This window comes from Ascaphus truei, chromosome 1 (assembly GCF_040206685.1).
Source record: "Ascaphus truei isolate aAscTru1 chromosome 1, aAscTru1.hap1, whole genome shotgun sequence".
Taxonomy (NCBI): domain Eukaryota; kingdom Metazoa; phylum Chordata; class Amphibia; order Anura; family Ascaphidae; genus Ascaphus; species Ascaphus truei.
The window spans coordinates 248,206,073-248,228,009 of NC_134483.1; the positions used below are offsets into that span (position 1 = coordinate 248,206,073).

At 42.2% G+C, this 21,937-nt stretch overlaps 1 protein-coding gene across 1 annotated transcript in view; it reads right to left on the bottom strand.

The window, feature by feature from the left end:
• The window catches only part of LOC142496158 (uncharacterized), a 47,019-nt gene that overhangs the window by 12,933 nt on the left and 12,149 nt on the right, over positions 1 to 21,937 (bottom strand). Inside the window, exon 4 of the mRNA XM_075602637.1 lies at positions 19,439 to 19,608. Within this exon, the coding sequence (XP_075458752.1) occupies positions 19,439 to 19,608 (170 nt within the window). The remainder of the gene's footprint in view (positions 1 to 19,438; positions 19,609 to 21,937) is intronic.

Genomic DNA, 21,937 nt, shown 5'->3' on the forward strand with positions numbered 1-21,937 from the left:
AGACAAACCATGGAAGAGATTTATTGGACATGGGACACATGGCTCTAGAATTAAAAAAAAAAATACAAAAATCATTAAGGATTAAAGATTTTATGCTATTTAATGGAAATACGGATGTCCAGACCAGCGGACAGAGGCCCACCGGGGGATGTGCTGGACAGAGAGATATGGGGATATTCCCCTCCTGCCTCCCCTCTCCCTTCCTTAACCCCATTCCTCTCCCCCTCATCTCCTCCCTCACCCCCTTCTTCCCCCCTCAATACCTTTCCTCCCCTAACCTCTCCCCTTCCCACTCTCTTTTCAACCCTGCTTCTTCCTTCTCTGTCTCCCTTATACCTCCAAACGAGATTAACACTCCCGAATACCACTAATATACAGGAAAGTGATGAGCAGCGTTAGAGCCCGTCCAAACTGCTCAGAAATATAAAGCAAAAATAATTGTTAGCTATCAAAAACATCCGCTTTAAAATGAAGAACTCTCTCCACAATCTAATTATATCTCCCTATTGCTCTCTGTGAAAGAGAGGTGTCCTGTAAAATATGTCAGACTATGCCTTATCATTGTTGTAATAATTTGTGTTTCTATGTATTAAAAATTAATTAAAAATATTGGAAAAAAAATAAATAAATCAAAGCAAGGAAGACAAATACAGTTAGGTCCGGAAATAATTGAACACTGATACAAGTTTTGTTATTTTGGCTGTGTACCAAAATATATTAAAGTTACAGTTAAATACTGAATATAGGCTTAACATGCAGGCTATCATCTTTAATTTGAGGGTATTCACATCCAAATTGGAGGAAGGGTTTAGGAATTACATCTCTTTAATATGTTGCCCCCTCTTTTTCAAGGGACCAAAAGTAATTGGACAATTGACTCAAAAGCTGTTTCATGGACAGGTGTGGGCTATTCCTTCATTATTTCATCATCAATTAAGCAGGTAAAAGTTCTGGAGTTGATTCCAGGTGTGGCATTCACATTTGGAAGCTGTTGCTGTGAACCCACAACATGCGGTCAAAGGAGCTTTCAATGCAAGTGAAACAGGGCATCCTTAGGCTGCAAAAAAAAGGAAAATCCATCAGAGAGATAGCAGGAACATTAGTAGTGGCCAAATCAACAGTTTGGTACATTCTGAGAAAAAAAGAACGCACTGGTGAGCTCTGCAACACAAAAAGGCCTGGACGTCCACGGAAAACAACAGTGGTGGATGATCGAAGGATCCTTTCGATGGTAAAGAACAACCCCTTCACAACATCCAGCCAAGTGAGGAACACTCTCCAGGAGGTAGGCATATCATTATCCAAGTCTACCATAAAGAGAAGACTTCACGAGAGCAAATACAGAGGGTTCACCACAAGGTGAAAACCATTCATAAGCCTCAAGAATAGAAAGGCCAGATTAGACTTTGCCAAAAAATGTCTAAAAAAGCCAGCCCAAATCTGGAACAGCATTCTTTGGACAGATGAAACTAAGATCAACCTGTACCAGAATGATGGGAAGAAAAATGTATGGAGAAGGCTTGGAACGGCTCATGATCCGAAGCATACCACATCATCTGTAAAACACGGTGGAGGCAGTGTGATGGCATGGGCATGCATGGCTTACAATGGCACCGGGTCACTAGTGTTTATTGATGATGTGACAGAAGACAGAAGCAGCTGGTTGAATTCTGAAGTGTATAGGGATATATTGTTTGCTCAGATTCAGCCAAATTCAGCAAAATTGATTGGACGGCGCTTCACTTTACAGATGGACAGTGACCCAAAACATACTGCGGAAGCAACCCAGGAGTTTAAGGCAAAGAAGTAGAATATTCTGCAATGGCCGAGTCAATCACCTGATCTCAACCCGATCAAGCATGCATTTCACTTGCTGAAGACAAAACTTAAGGCAGAAAGACCCATGAACAAACAACAACTGAAGACAGCTGCAGTAAAGGCATGGCAAAGCATCACAAAGGAGGAAACCCAGCGTTTGGTGATGTCTATGCGTTCCAGACTTCAAGCAGTCATTGCATGCAAAGGATTCTTGACAAAGTATTAAAAATTAACATTTTATTTATGATTGTGTTCATTTGTCCAATTATATTTGAGCCCATGAAATAAGGGGGCTGTGTATGAAAATGGTTGCAATTCCTAAACGTTTCACACAATTTTTTTGTTCAACCCCTTGAATTAAAGCTGAAAACCTGCACTTCTATTGCATTTCAGTTGTTTCATTTCAAATCCATTGTGGTGGTGTACAGAGCCAAAATTATGAAAATTGTCAGTGTCCAATTATTTCCGGACCTAACTGTAGAAGGTTAAAACACTCATATGGTGAAGAAATATATTTAAAAAAAATGTGCAGTGGGGAACTGCTCCTTAAATGAAACCAAAGATTCCAAAAGTTAATCAATTAACTCCTTTCTATCAGTCTGAGTTAAAATACCATACAATCATCAAAATCAGTGTTATTAAATGCAGGATTACTGCTAATCTAAATTGAAGACAAACATACCCAATCCTACATCCAATGTGACAAAATACATAGTTAAATATTCAATGTTGGTATTCTCACGAGTAAGGGTCATTTAGTTAAACCCTTAGGCCAAAGCATTATAAGCCTGCAGCCACGTCACGGCATGACCAGTAAGCAGGTCCTAACACTACCTGTGAAGATTCTCAGTTACATCTGCTGGAGGGAGAATTACCTTAGTGGGTCTGTCCTGCACAGGATCATGAAAAAACCTGCTACGTAAAAAGTGGGGTGAGCTTATAAACCGGCAGGAGGGGCTAATAACCTCCAACCAACTGATACCAGGTGAAAATTAAAATTAATAACACACACAATCCCAGCAATCTCTAACCCTGATAAAGCACTTTGCGCGAAACATTTCGGTGTTAGCCTCGTACCTCCGTTTTTAAACATGATGGAATAAATTGAATATTTTTCAAGCAAGTCACCCTCTCTGCTTTTAATGTGCTGGTGGTGCTTCGTAGCATTTCTTTGATTTTTCCCTGTTCCAATTTCCAAATTAGCAAACTCCGATTTCCCAAATATCCAGTCTGACGTATCGCACCAGAGCAACAAGATTAAATATCCCTACATCTGGAAGGCCAAGACATCATCCTTCTTCTCTATGAGATTGTATTCTGGCAATATTGGCCTTGTGTTTCCTGTAATGCCAAATAACATTTGTGAAATATCTACGTACTTTAGAAACATCCTTCTTCCATAAAGAAGTCTGGGGAAAAAAATCATTTTAATTAAAGCAACTCTTCCGAACAGTGATAGCGGCAATTTCATCCACCTAGATAGTTCTGCCTCGATTTTAACTATGATTGGAATATAATTAAGTTGGTATAATTGTTTGTCATTTTAAAGGAAAACAGATACTTAGCTACGCGATAATGTCCTTAGCTACTTTAAATGGTAAATTGACCCACAGAGCATACATTGTTCACCGTTTAACCAGATCTCAGATTTGGTCAAGTTAATCTTGTACCCCACAAAGGACTGAAAGTCTGTCAGAGACTGCATGATGAGGTTGACTTGTCTGTATGGATCGTGGCAAAATAGCAACATGTAATCTGCAAATAAAAGCTAGTTTAAGTTCCCTGTTTCCAATCCTTAGGCCCGAAAGTATCTCTTGTAATCAGATAGCCAATGGTTCCATAGCCAAGTCAAAGAGCAATGGTGATAGTGGGCAACCTTGTCTAGTGCCCCTGCCTAATGAAACAGACTGGGAACAAACCCTGTTGGCAAATATAGCGGATGTGGACAGGGAATAAATTGCCTTAAGCGATTCCATCACATTTCCTCCCATCCCAAACCCAGACAGTATCTGAAACAAGGGCAGCTGAAAAGTCCTGAAACAGCAGAAATCTCTTCCCCTCGAATAGCGGTTCCTTGATCTGTCTGTAAGTTCTCAGCAACGCCAATTGGTCTAGGTCTCCTGTCCACCCCTCTCTGTGCCGATTCTATGTGCCCTTTCAATTTTCAGTGGGGATTGGCGACGGTCCATTTTTAATAATTTTGGGAGTGTTTCGGAGGCAAATTCAAAAGATCTGAAGAAAAAACCCTTTTTCTGAAACGTCCAAAACTTGCAAGTTATTTCTCCGGGATCTATTTTCCAGATCGTCAATTTTCATTACCAGGTGGGAGTTTTGGTTTCTTTACGCCGTGATAGATCGATCTTGCGAAGTAGAATGATCTTCGATACCTGAAATCCTATTTTCAGTGTTGACAATTCTGGACATTTGGTCAGAGATATTCCTGCCAGTTGTGTCGTGACCTCATCGAAGTTCTTATCCATCGCAGCAACATTTTTATCTATGATCTCTGTGAGCATGATCTTGATCGCATGTTGAAGTTGCCATTTAACATAATTCGAGATCAGAAGTTGCTGGTCTATAGGGCGATCCAGGCTTTTCCCCTTTTTGAACTTTGTGGTGCTCTTTGTGGCTTGGCAGAGCCCAGTGTGGTGAGAAACTAATGTGGTAAGGAGGGACGATAGCTACACTGCTTATTTTAGTGATTTACATAATAAGAACAGTTCAGCAGAGAAGAGAGATGACCCAATATTCAACGAAAGTACATATGTGTAAGTCCCGGGCCAAAGGGATGCAGACACAGCGCGCACGGATAAATCTTCACATTTTGCAGATCTACATTTAGTTAGACTATGTCAGCTAGGTTACAAATTGTAGTTCAGGGGCAGGGGAGGTAGAACACAGTGAGAGAGACCGGATGTATAAGTGAGATATTGAGGATAATGATAAACGTTGGTCCCAGATATTATATTGAGAGCAGAAGGGAATTGCTAAAATGAGAGAGAGGGCAGATCCAGAGATTATGCTGGGAGCCAGACTAGAAAGGGTTTTGGAGATGTATCTGTTTCCTATCCAGCCCATTGGGGAGGATCCAAGTCCCACATGTAGTGCATTGAATTTTCTCTTTTCGCATTCAGAGTAACACCACTTTTTATTTACAAACTTGCTATTCTTTTTAAAGTAAATGTGATTTGTTTTAAAAGGCATCTCCCTTTCTATTTTTTACACTATGTATATTGCTTAAATCTTTGTAAAAAAAATACTCCAAAAACCTTTGCCAATGTTTAATAAAGGAAACACTACATTTTATAAGCCAGTTCAACCGCTATTTATAAAAAATATAAGAGAACACTAGATCGCAATCTACAAATCAACCTTCACCTGGTTTGTTGCAGACTGCAGGAGAAAACTCCCTGAAGCAAAGGGTTTTGGGGACTACAACTGGAATCTTGTGGATCCCCAATTTGAGGACCTTCCCTGTACTGTTTTAAAATGTACTGTATTAGAATATCTGTTCTGTTGCATAAATGGATACTGATGTATAAATAAAACGTCATTTCATTTTGTTCTAGGCTACAATGTGTAGCTCTTGCAATGTAAACAATAGCCTTCATTTATGATATGGGAAGGGGCTGTAACCTAACTCCCATGAGAGCCCAACATGAGGACAGAGAGAGGGAAGTCATGTGGAATCTTCCCCCTTTTACAATTCACATACAATTTCACAGAGAGGGAAGATTCTTTACTATGCCAAACAACATTGTCACTTAGAGCACATTAAAAGACTTGCATTCACCAGAAGTGAATATCCCAGCCTTTGACAAATGGATTGGGCAGGGGTGGAAGGTTTCTTTGTCTTCGTGACTAAATGATGTCTGTAACAAAACCCCTTTTATTTCTAATTAGAATTCACCCTTTCACCTACCAAATGTTCTTCTAAGACATCTGCAGTTCTCAGATGAACTCCCGACACTAAGCATCTTGACAGCCTGTAATTGCCTTTTTTTGCAATGCAAAATGATTATTAACTTCTCAGTTCATTACCAAAGCAAATTTAATTCTTAAATATAGCAAAGAGGGCTGCTTATAACAATGAATTATTGTTTAAAGAGGCAGGGGGAAAAAAGTAGATTACATTGTGTTAGATGTGGGAAAATAAATAGTCTTTAACCTGGACAATATTTGACTGTGTCTAATTGCCCTTTGCCATGTACAGGAAAGCTGCTTTTCTAGAGCTTTGCAGCACATTTTTTGAATGTGAAACCATTAAAATTCTGCATCTTGGGAATCGTTAGGAGGGGAACAAGTGCAGACATTAAATCAAAATCTGAGTGAATTTTAGAAGAAGTCTAAAGGATACACATTACCACAAATGTTTATTCATCTTCTGTCAAGTTCTCTCTATGAAGGAAGAACCGGCTTACATGATTTATAAAATCACAGATGCACTACTATTATATATTGTATGACGTAGTATTAATCCATGCTTCCAATACTGTTATTGCTGTATGCAGATGTAGCGTCAGATAATTATATTTCCCACCTTTATAAGGGGTTAACAACATGAAACCATACACTCATCTATGAAGAACTCATATTGGTCCCCTAAAATCAGTGGTCAAAGTGGCTTACAAAAGTACTATACCAGACTTTAAAAATGTCTGAATATTAGGAAAAAGCTACTGTACTCATGATGTTCTCAGAATGTTCTCTTTCTAAAACAGAAGGGTAACCAGATGGGTTAAACCGGACCTAATAATGTGAGAAAATAACAAAAAATGTATTAAACCACGCTCCAATGTAAATTAGTAATTAGTTGCGAGGTTATTCAAAAGTAGTGATTATGTACATTCACCTTTCATGAAATTAGTAATAAACAATATATTGTAGCAATTTTTTTTGTTTTCTTCACTTTTTGATATTTGTAGTATTGTATTTAAATAGAAAGATTATCAGGTTGTAAATGGTGCAATTTTGTCCTTTCTTTCGCTCTATACACATACATATTTTAATATAATATAGAAGTGTAACCCCCCCAATGGGATTACTAGGACGGTAAAGGGTTAACTGTGTGGGCCCACACAGAATAGCGCCTCTTTACCATCACATCGTGCAAGGGAACTAGGCAGCATCATAGCCCCTGTTCTGCCCATTGATAGTGATATCACGGCAAGATATATAAAGGGAAGAGGCTTTTAGACGATCAGATCCCAGGAGGAGTTGAAGAGGGATCTCACTGTGAATAGTGTATATAGGTTCATAAGTATAGTATATGGTAAGGATACCCTTATTTGTTTTCTAGTTAAGGACAGTACCCTGGTTAGCTAGTATCCCACAGATGTGGCACCCTAATACTCTAAAGGTTCTCAGATCGGCAGTGTATGACCAGAGGGGGTCGCAGCCCCTAGGCATATTTGGACTAGCCAATTGTCCGTAGTCGACTTTCATCCAAAAGGCCACAAGGTAGCAGTCAGTACCCAGGATGGGGAAAGTGATCGTAGACAGGTAGAGAGGAGTCTAAGCCAAACAGGGGCCCAGTGGATATGGAGCTCAACTCACACTATAGAAAAGCACCGCCTTACTGGGGCAAGATAGGGGTCGCTAGGGAAGGCATGTAAACAGTATAGCCAAAAGGATACACAAGCGGACAAACAAGATGCACTCTATATAGTCTGTGTGATTGTGTCTAATGGTTAATAAAAGGTGCTGTTTGAATGCATCAAGTTCCTGGAATCCATCATTGCTTAGCAACGCCCATCCTGCAAGAATCCAGCACCCGGAGTAAGGTAATGCCTTCTGAGTAGCCAAATAATATAGAACCCAGCCAATGCCGGTCACAAGTCCGGATGAAAAATGGGGAGTGTTGGTGCCCGTGACGACAGAACTGGAAAATTAGCCAAGACCTCAATGACTGGACAATTATGAAGCGTGAAACACTATAGAAGATGTATTGAACATCCTGCCACGGCCTCTACAACGCATCGCTCCCTACCTTGTAGAAGATGAAGCAATGTTGTTCACAGAGAATACCTACCTACAAATAATATAGACACTGGTGTAAATTCCCTAGGAGCCGGGCAGGGAATACATATACACATATCATTTGATATAAACTTTGCCTTATTTCTTAGGATGCAGCATATAGATGGTGTCCGTGTTGCAAGGATATTTAAAGAATGCAGTCACCGTTTCGATAAAGCAAGCCAACTTTTTCTTTTTATAAAGTGTGTGGGTAATCTCTCTCCCTCTCCACATTCATTGTATTTGGGAAGGAGGCTACCACCCTTTTTGGGTCAGCTTTACTTGCCCCTCCGCTACTCTTTAAGGCTCACTACCTCAGTACTCGGCAAAAACAGAGTACCTACAGAGTACAGCAGGAAACCCTTATTGTCTTGGAGTGGGGTCCTTACCTCAGGCCCTTTCTTTCTCCGTCCTCCCCCCCCCCCCCCCCCACCCCTATATGCAGAGGCATTGGGTAGCACTGAACATTACACAGCGTATATAAATATGTTCTATTTACTTTTTAAGTCATTACCATAGAACTCAGACTATAATGTTGATATTAAACCTTTGGGGGTATTTATTAAAGTCTTTCAGCTTCAAATAAATATTATATTTATTAATAAAAAAAATGAATTGCACGCAACTGTGTTTTTTCTGCAATAAATATTGTGCTACTGTTTGAGCACTGCACATAATGACATCACAGGCATGTACATATAAATGACTCGAAGTGCATAACTATGAGATTTGTGTACTTTAGAAGCCCAATATCATATTCAGATATTTATGAAACAACTGAATATGGTTTTTCAAAGCCTTGCAATTCTAGGCCCAAAAGTTTATGGATACATAGTGTTTAGCATATGTTATCATATTTTTACTGTTGATTCTGAGTCTTTTTAGAGGTTTACACCCAAATAAAGGACAGAATACAAAGTTAACTCCAAAGATGCAGTGATCAAGATCATAAAACCATTTTTTTAAAACTAAAATTACAGAGAACTTGCACAAAATGTACAGTATTTGAATAAATATTTCTGCATGATGGTAAATTTCAACAGGACTTTAAAATTGTGCATATGAAATTTGGAACCAAAATGGCATAGTCAAGTGCATTTGTGCAAGTGGGGCTGAGGCTTTAACAGGCGACACCTTAAATATGAGAGCATTACTTAAAGTAACTTACTCAAATAATAATTTAAAAAAAAGGAATTTGCAAGAGCTTATTGCCAATAGCAGCTCAAAGCCTTAGGTGGATAAAAAGTGATTAACATCATTATACAGACTTAAGCACCGACTCCCAATATCTACATGTCATACACCAATTTCCTCAACCTATCCCAACCTCTTTGTAATAATGATTATTGTTTAAATACATATACAATAATTCATTGTTCAAATTAATTTACAATGATTTACATTTGCTTAAATGCATTAGAATAAAATGAGCTTACATTAAAAAGTGGCGCTGAAATGGAACAGTGTAAATTGTATGAGTGCCACTAGAGCGCTATTCACATTAATTCGTCCAGAATAAGGCTGCGTCCATACTCCCCGCGACCGTGGTGCGAACAAAAGGCCGTACCTCAATGAGGCAGGCCATAGATTTTTCACGAGACATTTTTTCATTTTGTTGCGTGTCGGCCGGGTCACGTGCGAGGTTCAGCCAATGATGGCGAACCGCTCACGTGATGTCACGACCCCGCCTCGCCATCGCGCACGTCATTGGAATCCTACAGGCCACAGATAGCTTCTCGGAAAGGCGTGCGCAACGCAATGCGCTCCGTTGCGCGCGCATGCTATTTCCGAGGCCCAAGGTCAAATGGTGAGTGATCACAATGTGAACAGGCGTGGCAAATGCTTAAAAGTGAATAGTAATGAACCATAAGTGAGATCAATAAGATAATTGATCTGTGTAGTAAAGTGCAAAATAAGTTCACTCCTGGTCTGCAGCTCCTCACAAGGGTTAGCCCCACAACAGGAATTTAAATGGTAAAATGAAAGAGAGAGAGTACATGACTCAGAGTAGAACGATTACCATATACAAACACACATTTATATATATATATATATATATATATATATATATATATATATATATATATGTGTATCCAAGGGGTTGAGTAATGCACGTACATCAGAATAAAAAAAAAGGTATGACACACATAATACAAAGACTCAGCCTGTCTGCTGCACATAGTTGTAGTTGTAAGCGATCTCTGTTCTCCTCTGTCTTGTCCGACAAGGAAATCGGCAAATCACTATGTGAGTGTGGCGAGTCCCGGACGCGACAAATCCTCCTAGTAAGGACAGTTGCGCACCTCGATGATGTCAGTCAAGAAGTTCTCACACTTAGGCCAATACAAGAGTGCATACGTCCTGAGCAAAGTGTAGAAGGTGCACTAGGCTCTCCAGATATTTAGGAGCCACAGGACATCAGCCACTATATGCGCAGTCCAAAAAGTCCCAATTGGTATGAAACAAACACAAACCTATGTGTTTGGTGACGACGCCTCCAGCCAGTTCATCAGGGAACCAGAAATTATTTGAGGAACCACATCTTATATTACCCCAACCCACCAATGAGGCTGGATGTCAAATCATTTCGTATTCCCTGATGCGCATATAGTGGCTGATGTCCAGCTAATATCTGGAGAGCCCAATCTCCCCAGTGCACCTTTTAAACTTTGCTGAGGACGTATGCACTCTTGTATTGGCCCGAGTGTGAGAACTTCTTGACTGATGTCATCGATGTGCGCAACTGTCCTTACTGGGAGGATCTGTCACGTCCGGGACTCGCATAGTTATTTGCTGTTACCCTTGTCAGATGAGACAGAGGGGAACGGAGATCACGTACAACTACAACCTTGAATGATGAAGAAAATTGGGGGGTGCGGCAGAAGACATGGCACATCCCCTAGTACCCCTTGTAATGCACTCCAGTATGAATGAATATTATTCTGACAGCATACACAACGACTAGTAGGTTAGAATAATAATGAGTGCTTAGGCTCTGGATGAAAAAAAAAACCCTTAAGAACAGCAATATAGGAATTATTTATTTAAAAAGACTTTATTTCAATACATTTTAAAAGAAATGGGGTATGTTGACACAAAACATATATGACAAACGGCCTGTACTTACATAAAAAAAACAAACATTAAATCTAGGGATAATTCCCCCCTGATGTTGAATGTTTAGAGTCTATTAATAAAATTGGTTTTAACTCCTGGCTTATTTGTGTTATTTCACCTCTTCTCCTTTATGTATTAAAGTCTACATATCATATTGCATTGTCTCCACTAGTATTGATATGAAGTACTGTAAATAAAGTACCCCTTTAGAGCTCTAATTGAGGAGTGGTTTCACTAAAATCTTATGTACTATGACACTTTTGATGTAAAGTAGTGTTTACTAAATAGTCATGTGACCAATATTCTCCCAAAAACAGACTCTGTACAGCGATATGTTAAATTACCATAGCTAATACATATATACTGATTAGAGACAGAAAAATGTCTAAAGTGCTAGACGTTATAGTATATTTTAGCATAGAGAAAAGGTCTGCTTGCAGTCTACCATTGCTACTTTGTAGTCGAATACTGGCATCCACACAATGTATCACGGAGAGTAGCTGGTTGTACTTCGCCTCTGATCTCTTAGCTTAGCTTAACTGCCTTTTGTAAAGTTCAAGTGGGTAGTTTTGAAAATATAATATGCTTATTGTCCCTTCATTAACTTATACATAGTCAGTTGACTAATAGAGATAGATATACACACATATACACAGCTAGTAACTGATACATTCACTATGCTCCCAGCTTGTTTCATCTGGATCTGATACTTCATTTAAACTCAGGCTATTAGGTCAAGGCATCGATATTATTAACACGACTGCCCTTTTTAGTCTCCTAGTTTCCCATTTTCTGCCGAATGTGTGAGTATCACCCTGATGTTTTATCTGTGCTCCCAGCTTGTTTCAGCTGGATCTGAGCACTTAAATTGTACACACAATTTGATATAATAATCACTAAAAACAGAATACTGATGGCAGCTGTGTCACTGCACCGATATAGTGTATAGAAAATGCCTATTTTTGGTTACAAACCTTTAGCATTTGGCCTTAAGTAAGGTGTTGACTAAACGCTGGGCACTATTCGCAGCTTAATCAGAGCATCGCCGGTGGGTGCAATGATTGAGGATTCACCTGCTCAGTTCCATGCTAATTTTCTCAAATACCTAAGCACTTAGTTGGTGCACACATATTGACATAGTAATCACCTGAGCGCAAAAATACTAGTTGCAGCTGTGTTAGTGGGTCTATTGTGTATACATATAGGGTTATCTTTGAAAGCAGGCACTTTATTACATTCAGTATAAAATTAGATGTTTTTCTGAATGCTGGGCACTATTAGCAAACTAAAACGGAATACCACTGGTATGCACAGCAACTTTGAAGTCACCTGCTTAAAGCCCAGTCACTTTTTCCCATCTATATTCAAGCAAACTTCTAATTTTATCCAAAAAATTTCTTCATCAATTGCTTAGCTCACCCCTTTTGCACCTGTTTTTTGAATCAAGAATTTTTAGGCTGAGCGGGTGTTCTTTTCTCTTCCCTACAACCTTGAATGATTGCGACTGAACCGTCGACTCCACTACATGCAGCAGAGAGGCCGAGTCTGTGTACTGTGTGTGTTATACCTTTTATTCTGATCAGTGGCACAGCTAGACATGCACAGGCCCCCGGGCAAACATTTTTTCAGGGTGTGAAAGTTTGCATCCATATGAAAAAAAAGTCAGTAAAGTTAGACAGTGACAAGTAGACAATTATTCATTGGTAAACCAGGACAGGTTTATTCCTTTGACAGTTTGTACTTGAGATCCAGATCCCAAATAGAAGAAAAAAACCAGCAAACAGATAGACCTGGTTTAGAGTACCATTGCAGGTTTCTTTAAGCTGAGCAGATGGATTTCCATGTACCAGCTCTTTAAGGCCCATAATATAGTGTGCGCGCGCGCCTGTGCGAACGCACGTGTACGTGATGCATACTTTTTGTGTATATGCTGTGAGCGACAGTCTTGGAAGGTACTGTGTGTTTATCTGTGTGTGTGTGTGTGTGTGTGTGTGTGTGTGTGTGTGTGTGTGTGTGTGTGTGTGTGTGTGTGTGTGTGTGTGTGTGTGTGTGTGTGTGTGTGTGTATATGTACTTGCGTATGTAAATGTGTTTTTACCCCTGTGTTGCCAGTAACAGTTATTGAAAGTTATATGTTGTGCATATAAAACTAGTTTTTACTACAATTCTGCCACGTTAATCATCAGGCATGTTGCCTTGTTTCTATAATTGAATAGAAGTAAACAGCTCAATCTATAAATGCTAAACTCAAAATAATAATATATATGATCCCAATGTTTTGAATCTCGACCCAACCACTTAAAAGTTAGTACATACAGTATAACGGATATAAAAATGCAAAGTGACATTTTCACACGCAACCAGCCCTGGCAGGTTCAATATAGGATACGCAGCCTTTTCTAGCATGAATTAGGATGTATTTTATTTATTTTACTTTAGAAATCACACAGAAAAACTTTCTAACCAACACACACACACACTATAGCGGCGGTAGCGGCGCATAAACTTTCTTTTCCTTGATTTCTCCCCCATTGGCCGGCTCCAAGCTCACTGCCGCTCACTACCGTGCGCGGCCCTATTATAGAAAGGCTGACTCACCGCAGCAGCCAACTATAACTGCTGCGCGCGGCGCCCTCTATAGAACAGCCCCAAGGCCTCGGCCAGGTAGGGAACGGGCGTGCTGGCGCCTGTGTGCTGCGCCCTGCTCAGCCGGGCGATTCGTGCGCGCGCATCTGGGGGCGCAGCCATGACGCTGGTTCACCCTCATTGGGTAAACGTGACGCGCTTGCGAGCAGCAAATTCAAATTTAGGACCAAACCAAGTTCAGCCAACCACATAGGGGAAACATTTCAAAACATACACATATTAGACAACATAATAAACTTAGCATTACATATACAGTTTTCTACAGCAAAACATAAGTAAATATCATAAATATTAACTGTATGTTATTACTCTTGCTAAGTAAGAAGTTACTCAATTTCAGTATTACCTCCCTTTAATACCCTACAAATCGTATAATCCATCGTGTATGGTATTGCAGGAAGGAAACGCCCTTTCCTTTTTACAGATTCTGCCCAAGCAACATCACACACCAAGCCACATTAAATCCTGCTATAGTTCAGGTAAGGATTTGTTTATATTTATTATACCTGGCCATTGAGAATTAACCCCCCTTCATTCCTGCTAGAACTGCCTGCATGTGTAAAATACATTAAGACTGCGCAGCAAATAAACCATTCCTGCATTCATTTGACATCCTTCAGGACACCACATGAAAAGTTAGTAAAGTTTAAAATCCGCCACTGGGTAAAGGAGACGGTGGGATCCTCTCTGCACCCATCCACAATGGGATTCAATAGCTTTTTCTCAAATACTATTGGGCTTTTTCTCCAAAGTTGTGTAAAATTCACCATACACTTTAAATAAATCAGCATAGTAATATAAGATAATACGGACTGCAATTTTCTTCTCCCTCCTCCTCATCAGGTCCCCCTCTCTTCTCTCCCCTTCATGTCTCTATCCCTCTCTTTTCTCCCCTTCATGTCTCTATCCCTCTCTTTTCTCCCCCTCATGTCTCTATCCCTCTCTTTTCTCCCCCTCATCTCTCTATCCCTCCCTTTTCTCCCCCTCATGTCTCTATCACTCTCTTTTCTCCCCCTCATGTCTCTCCCTTCTCCCCCTCGTGTCTCTCTTCTGCCCCTCATGTATCTTTCTTTTCTGCCCCTCATGTCTTTCTTTTCCCTCTTATGTATTTCTCTAGTTTTCTCTGTGTGTTTCTTCTTTTCCACTTTCATCTCTGTTTTAACTCCCATGATTTAACCCTTCTCTCTCACCTTTGCCAGCCTGTCTCTCAGGCTGCAGCCCCACACTGCTCTACTTGAGCCCCCTCCCCCCTCCACAGAGGCTCTGCAGAGGAAGGAATTTCCCCTCTATATCTCAGGACCCTGCCCCCTGACCCAGGTCCTACCCACCTGCAGAGGAAGGGATTTCCCTCTGTGCTTCCTGCAGGGAATTGAATTAAAGTGCAGGCAGAGTGCTGGGCCCCCTAACACACCGGGCTGTCGGGGGGGAGCGGGCCCCCCAATAGGGCGGGCCCCTCCAAGAGCGCAGGCCCCCGGTCTTTGCCCTGGCTATAGCTACATACCCTATTTTGATGTACGTGCATTACTTACCCCGTATGACGATGCTCGTCTCCGATCAGGAAGTGGACCTGCAGGGCTGAGGTAGGGATGCCAATTAACCGACCAGAGCTCAGGGACAGAGTCCTGTTAGAGTATCCATGGTCTGTAAGCAGGCAGGCAGGTCAGGGAACGCGGCAGTGGTGCAGAATCCAGGCCACAGGCAAAAGGTCAGGGAAGGCGAGTTCCAAATGAACAGGGAAGCCACAGGGATAGGCAAGCAACAGGCTAGCCTCTGGAACAGGGAAGCCACAGAGATAGGCTAGCCACACGGAAGGCTCAGGAACTAGAGCCCAGGGTGGCCAGGAACACAACGAAAAGTATACAATGCTCAGGCAGGGGCTGGAAGTCACTGGCTGCTATTTAAGCCCTTGAACAGGCTTAAAGCCCTTGTAAGGGTGGGTTCCAGCCAAAGCCTGGACCCCTTAAAGTATTCCCCCCCCCCCTCCCTTCTGGAGAGACCTACGGCCAATTGGAACTTGGCTCACTCAGTGATCTTGGTGAGTTTGAATTGTTTCGGAAACATCTTGGACAGGTACAAGACTTGATGAAACCCTGGTTATTGAGTACCCTCTCTGGGGCCGAAAGCAGCGGTACTGCTAGTCTTGATACGCAGAATGCATCATAAGACGACTCAGGCACAGACACAATCCTCTTGCCGAGGTTCAGTTAGACATAGCAATCTGTGACAGTTGAGGTGATGAAATAGTGTTCTGCCGTGGGACTGGCCATCAGCAGGATGCCAGCACCTCATGGCAGGTGGGCTTGAGAATGCATCAATACAGAGACCAGGGAATCTGTGGGTAGTAAACTTGACTTGGACGTTGGAGCACCAGTCACTAAAGGGCAATCAGAAAGAAGTACACCTGTCCCCACAGCGAGAGCACAGGAAATAGGAATGGGTACATCAAGCTCTGCTGGGAAGTCTAAGAGGGGTGCATTTGTCTTTGAATGGAACGCCATTAAATCAGGAAAGGACATATCAGGTGCTGCACTGGGATCCGTAAGCAGTAAATCCGTCTTAAAAGTGGGAGCCCTCGTATCAGTAAGGACATCAGATACTGCAGAAAAATCAGTGATACTTAAACTTGTCCTTGGAATGGGAGTCTTCGAGTCCTCAATAGTTATAACAGGCACTGCAGAGCAGTCAGTGAAAGATATGCTGGTCTCTAAAATGATTGTCTGAGAATCAGCAGTGGTTGCACTAGGTACTGCAAAGGGATCAGAGAAATATACGCTTGTCTCTGAAGTGGGTGTCTGGAAAACAACAATAGGCGTACCAGATACTGTGGGGAATTTTATGGCAAGAACCTTAGAAACAAAGATGGGATTATCCAACATTGCATGGAACCCAGCAGTAAGGGTACTTGTCTTGGAAAAATCAGAACTAGGTATATTTAACCATGTGGGGATATTAGTGAAAGGTCTGCTCGTCTCTGAAGTGGATGTCTGAGAAACAACAATAGGTATACCAGATACTGTGGGAAACTTAATGGCAAGAGCCTTAGAAACAAACAGTCAAAGGGACCTCAGACATTGCAGGCAAATCAGAGAAAGGGAAACTTTACTTTAAAGCAGGAGTTTTAGCATTAATGAGAGGTATATCAAACACTACAGGAGAGTCAGAAAAAGGGGAAACTGCTTTTAAATCTGGGGCTTTATCCCTTAAAGGCAAGGAGTGGAACAGGAGTTCCCGTCAATCAGAAGAAGGAAACCGATGAGTAGTGTCCATCACAGAGCCGGAAGCAAGGAATCCAGCGACCCTCCCCGTCCTCCCGTTCCTCGTGTGACTTTCCTTGTCATTGTCTTGTGTGTCTGTCGGTATGTGTGTTATGTTATACAAAAAAGGTTTAGACAAGTAACAGAAGATAATAAGTGTAAAAAAATGTATAGACACTAGTGTTGTACCGGGTAGCGATTAAAAAAAAAAAAAAAAGGGGGTAGCGGGTACCCGGCCAAAATCAATGGTTCTACCCGGCCAAAATCAATGGTTCTACCCGGCCAAAATCAATGGTTCTACCCGGGCGGGTACCCGGTTTGACACTTATCTGCAGGGTGGCGGCGACCCTGCTGCCTGCCCCAACAGTGAGCCTCTGCTCCCGCCCGCCGCCTGCCCCAACAGTGAGCCTCCGCCCCTCCTCTGCTCCACCTCCGCCCACCCCACCTCCGCTCCCGCCCAACCTCCGCTCCACCTCCGCTCCTGCCTGGCCCACCTGCGCTCCCTCCCACTCCACCTCCGCACCTCCTCCGCTCCATCTCCGCACCTCCTCCCCTCCCACCCGCCCCACCTCCGCACCTCCTCCGCTCCCACCCGCCCCACCTGCCCCACCTCCGCTCCACCTCCGCCCCATCTCTGCTCCCGCCCAACCTCCACTCCCACCCCACCTCCGCTCCTGTGGTGCTATAGAATCCTGCTGTCCCACACAGGCTGAAAGGTAATAAGATTTTCAGCTACTCTGACATTACCTGGCGCCGGGACCACTTTTCAGTTGCCGGGTCCGAGTAGCTGGAATTGTGCCGGGTACCGGGTAATTCCGGGTACTCTGTTCACCCTTAATAGAACCTGTTATGCCTTTGAAAACGAATAAAAAATATAAAGTAAAAAAAAAAAATCTGGGGCTTTATAACTAGCAAGGGTTACAGCAGGTATTGCAGGAGAGTCAGAGAAAGGGGGACATGACTTTGAATCTGGATCCTTAGATTCAGTAATAGGGACATCAGACAGACAGTGAATCAGGAGTCTTAGAACTATCAAGGGTTACAGCACTTACTGTCGAGGAAACAGTGAGAGGTGTACTTGACCTTGAAACAGGAGCGGTGAAGAATTCATATTTTGGCTCCTGGTATACAAGGTTAGCTTGCTGAAGAGGAGGGGTAGGTGCCGACGAAGAATCAGCTGCGGGTGCAAGAAGGATTTGCAAGCTGGAGGTGATGGAAGCGATTACAGTGTCCCACCTAGTCAGGAGGGCGGAGTGCCTATCCAGGATTTGGCCCCAGAAGGATAGCACCGGCCCTACCTCAGCAGGGTCCATAGCATTATGTGATGATGCTCGTCTCTGATCAGGAAGCGGACCTGCAGGGCTGAGGTAGGGATGCCAATTAACCAACCAGAGCCCAGGGACAGAGCCCTGTTAGAGTATCTGTGGTCGGTAAGCAGGCAACGGGTCAGGGTATACGGCAGTGGTGCAGAATCCAGGCCACAGGCAAAAGGTCAGGGCAGGCAGAAGGCAGCGAGTTCGGGGTCACGGTCTAGGGGCAGCAACAGGAATTCCAAATCAATAGGGAAGCCACAGGGATAGGCATGCCACAGGGCTCAGGAACGGGGAAAGCTCAGGAATTAGAGCCCAGGGTGGCCAGGAACACAACGAAAAGTATACAATGCTCAGGCAGGGGCTGGAAGTCACTGGCTGCTCTTTAAGCCCTTGAACAGGGGCAGCCAATAAACCAAGCTGCCAGTAATCAAAATGTCCACAGCAGCCAGGTAAGGGCGGGTTCCAGCCAAAGCCTGGACCCCGTACACCCCGTTGGATTAAGAATACACTTTTGTTTATAATCATACTACACTATGTTGTTGTGCGCTCTCTCTCTCTCTTTTTACATGAAATAATATATCATATAGATGGTTATTATTTTGTAAGGGAAACTTGGCTCATAGCATTGTAAATAGAATTTGGATGCAAGAATGCCCCGTACGGAAAAGTTTACGTTTAAGTTGTTTGGTGGCTGATGAACATGGAGCTAATAGTGGTGCTATTATCTGAATTGGTTTTCATCTGCGTTAGGCCGCGTCCAGGCTTAGAGCAAGTGCGTGCGTCGCGATCAAAAGGCTCTGAGGCAGGCCATAGAACGCGCGATTGCAGAGCAGACAAAATCATTTGATTTTGACGTGCGACAGCCGGGTCACGTGAGCAGTTCAGCCAATGAGGGCGAACCAGCTTTGTGACGTCATGACCACGCCTTCCCATCACGTCTCCCCCTAGGCCACAAATCGCCTCTGCGGCAGGCGCGTAACATCACGCGCACACCTAACGTGGCCTCAACCTTAGATTTGCTCTATAAGGTTACATTTCTAGCCTTAGCAAATACAATAGCGAGCTTTGTGTAATTATTTATTTATTATTTATTAATCTATCAATGCATACACAGTAATGACTTTTGCAATGCAGTGACTTAAGGTGACAAGAGATGGCAACAATGGCAGTGCCATGACTCCTGTTCATTTAATACCATAAAGTGTGGACATTGTACACATAGCTATAGGCATGTACACAAGCATTATATTATTTGTTTACTCTCCATACTTACTTTTTACCTTGTACGCCTTATCGCACAGGCGACACTTGTGGGGTCTTGCGTCTGAATGGTAAGCGATGTGGTCATGTAACTTCTTCAGGGTGCTCAGCTCTTTCCCACACTGGTCACACTGGTAGAGCCTCCTGTCATGGTGACTTGACTGGTGTAAAGAAAGCTGGCAGCTGAAACATGCACAAAGAAGACACATAGGCATTTACTGGAGGGTGCAGAGAATATAGCCTGTATATATATATTGTTTTTCCCCCCCATTGGTTTTTAATTTTGTTTTTAAATGTATTATTGGGAAATACTACTAATACTATATCTTGTGTTAGTAATTAGCCCCAAAATAATAATTTATGGGGAGTATTAGTCCAGACTACACATGAAGAAGAGACCTGTGAGGCTACACAACAGTACAGTACATTAGTGAAGAACTCTTGCCACTCCACTCAAAGATCTCACAGCTAGAAATTAATCAGACTAAACACTTGCACCCACATGTAAAATCAACTAACAGAAGCCCGTTGACTGATTTTACTCAGATGGTTAAAAAACAATTTTATCTTTAAGAGCTTGCCTTTACTTTTCCATTTTAATACAAATTACATGTTAATATAAAATCCTCTAGTTAGTCTCTCTCTATATATATATTTTTAATATTGATGCAAAGTATTGTTACCGTATTATCTGGTATTGAGAATTGAATTAAGAATGTCTTACAACAGCAGAATTCTTAGGTAAGACCACGTAAAGCAGCACTCAAGTTTGTATTTCTTGATCTTCATCATTGTTTAGGATTGAAGCAAAGGGTCTCCAGAGCTCAACCGCATTGATTTCAACTCTAAGGACCCCTGCTTCCCGAGATACTTACCTAAGTAGGGGGTTCCAGTATCCCCTTCATGTTTAAAATATCCCTTGTCACGTGCGGTAATAGGAAGCCGCAAGGGATGATGTCACAGCTTCCTAGTAGCATGCCATTATGTTAGCCACACAGCCCCGTCGGAGCTGCTACATGAAGGAGATACCAGCACACGCTACAGAAGTAAGTAGCCGGAGCTGAAATCAACGTAGATAAAATGTTAAAAAAAAATAATACTTGTATGTCTAATGTTTAATACAAAAGTCAACAATTGTCCAAGTTTGGGCCAATATTTACTAAGCAGTGCTATTCCATAAACCGTCCAGCAACAAAAGGAGTCTTATGGAATAGCATGTAGGTCTTAATGTTTCTACAACTATTTAATTTAGGAAGTATTGATCCCACATCGCGTACTTGCAGAAAATAATTCTATACACCCCACTGTCACAGGAGACCAGGCATTTGTATTGTATGTCTTTATTTATATAGCGCCATTAATGTACATAGTGCTTCACAGTAATAATACGCGACAATCATATAAATAACAAATATAAATAACTGGTCATGGGAATAAGTACTTCAGACATAAAAGTAACATTTAGGAAGAGGAGTCCATGCTCCAAGAAGCTTACAATCTAATTGGTAGGTAGGAAGAACATACAGAGAATGTGGGAGGGCATTTTGGTAAGTGCGTCTGAAGGGGGCCAAGCTTGATGTATCGTACATATAGTATTAGCCACGGTGCTACTCATATGCTTAAGTAGGTGGGTCTTAAAGGTGGATAGAGGGGGTGCTAGTTGGGTACTGAGGGGAAGGGCATTCCAGAGGTGTGGGGCAGTCCGTGAGGAAGGTTTAAGGCGGGAGAGGGCTTTAGATACAAAGGGGGTAGAGAGAAGACATCGTTGAGAAGAATGCAAGAGTCGGGATGGCGCATAGCAAGAAATTAGGGCTGAGATATAAGGGGTGCAGAAGAGTGTAAAGCTTTAAAAGTGAGGGGGAGAATTGAGTGCGAGATGCAGGATTTGATCAGAAGCCAGGAGTCAGATTTAGGAAAGAGTAGAGTGATTCTGGCAGCAGCGTTTAGGATAGTTTGTAGGGGAGACAGGTGAGAGGCAGGAAGGCCGGACAGCAGGAGGTTACAGTAATCAAGACGGGAGAGAATGAGGGCCTGAGTCAGAGTTTTAGCAGTCGAGCAAAAGAGGAAAGGGCATATCTTTGTAATATTGCAGAGGAATAAACTACAGGTTTTAGAAACGTTTTGAACACGAGAGGAGAATGTGAGAGAGGAGTCGAGTGTGACCCCTAGGCAGCGTGCTTGGGCTACTGGGTGAATGATCGTACTTCCAACAGTAATGTGGAAGAGGTAGTAGGGCCAGGTTTTGGAGGAAGTATGAGGAGCTCTGTTTTTTCCATGTTAAGTTTAAGGCGGCGGAGGGCCATCCAGGATGATATTGCAGGGCATTTACACCTTTTTATCTGGATCATACATTGAGCAAAACAAGATAAGTGAAATAAATTGTACATTTATTCGCATGAAAAGCATACACAGTGGAACACAAACTACATAAGATAGAAACACTTACTTGGGACCTGGGGCAAGAAACTAGTCTTTCCTAGCTTAATATAACACAAAACATGAGTCTTTAGTT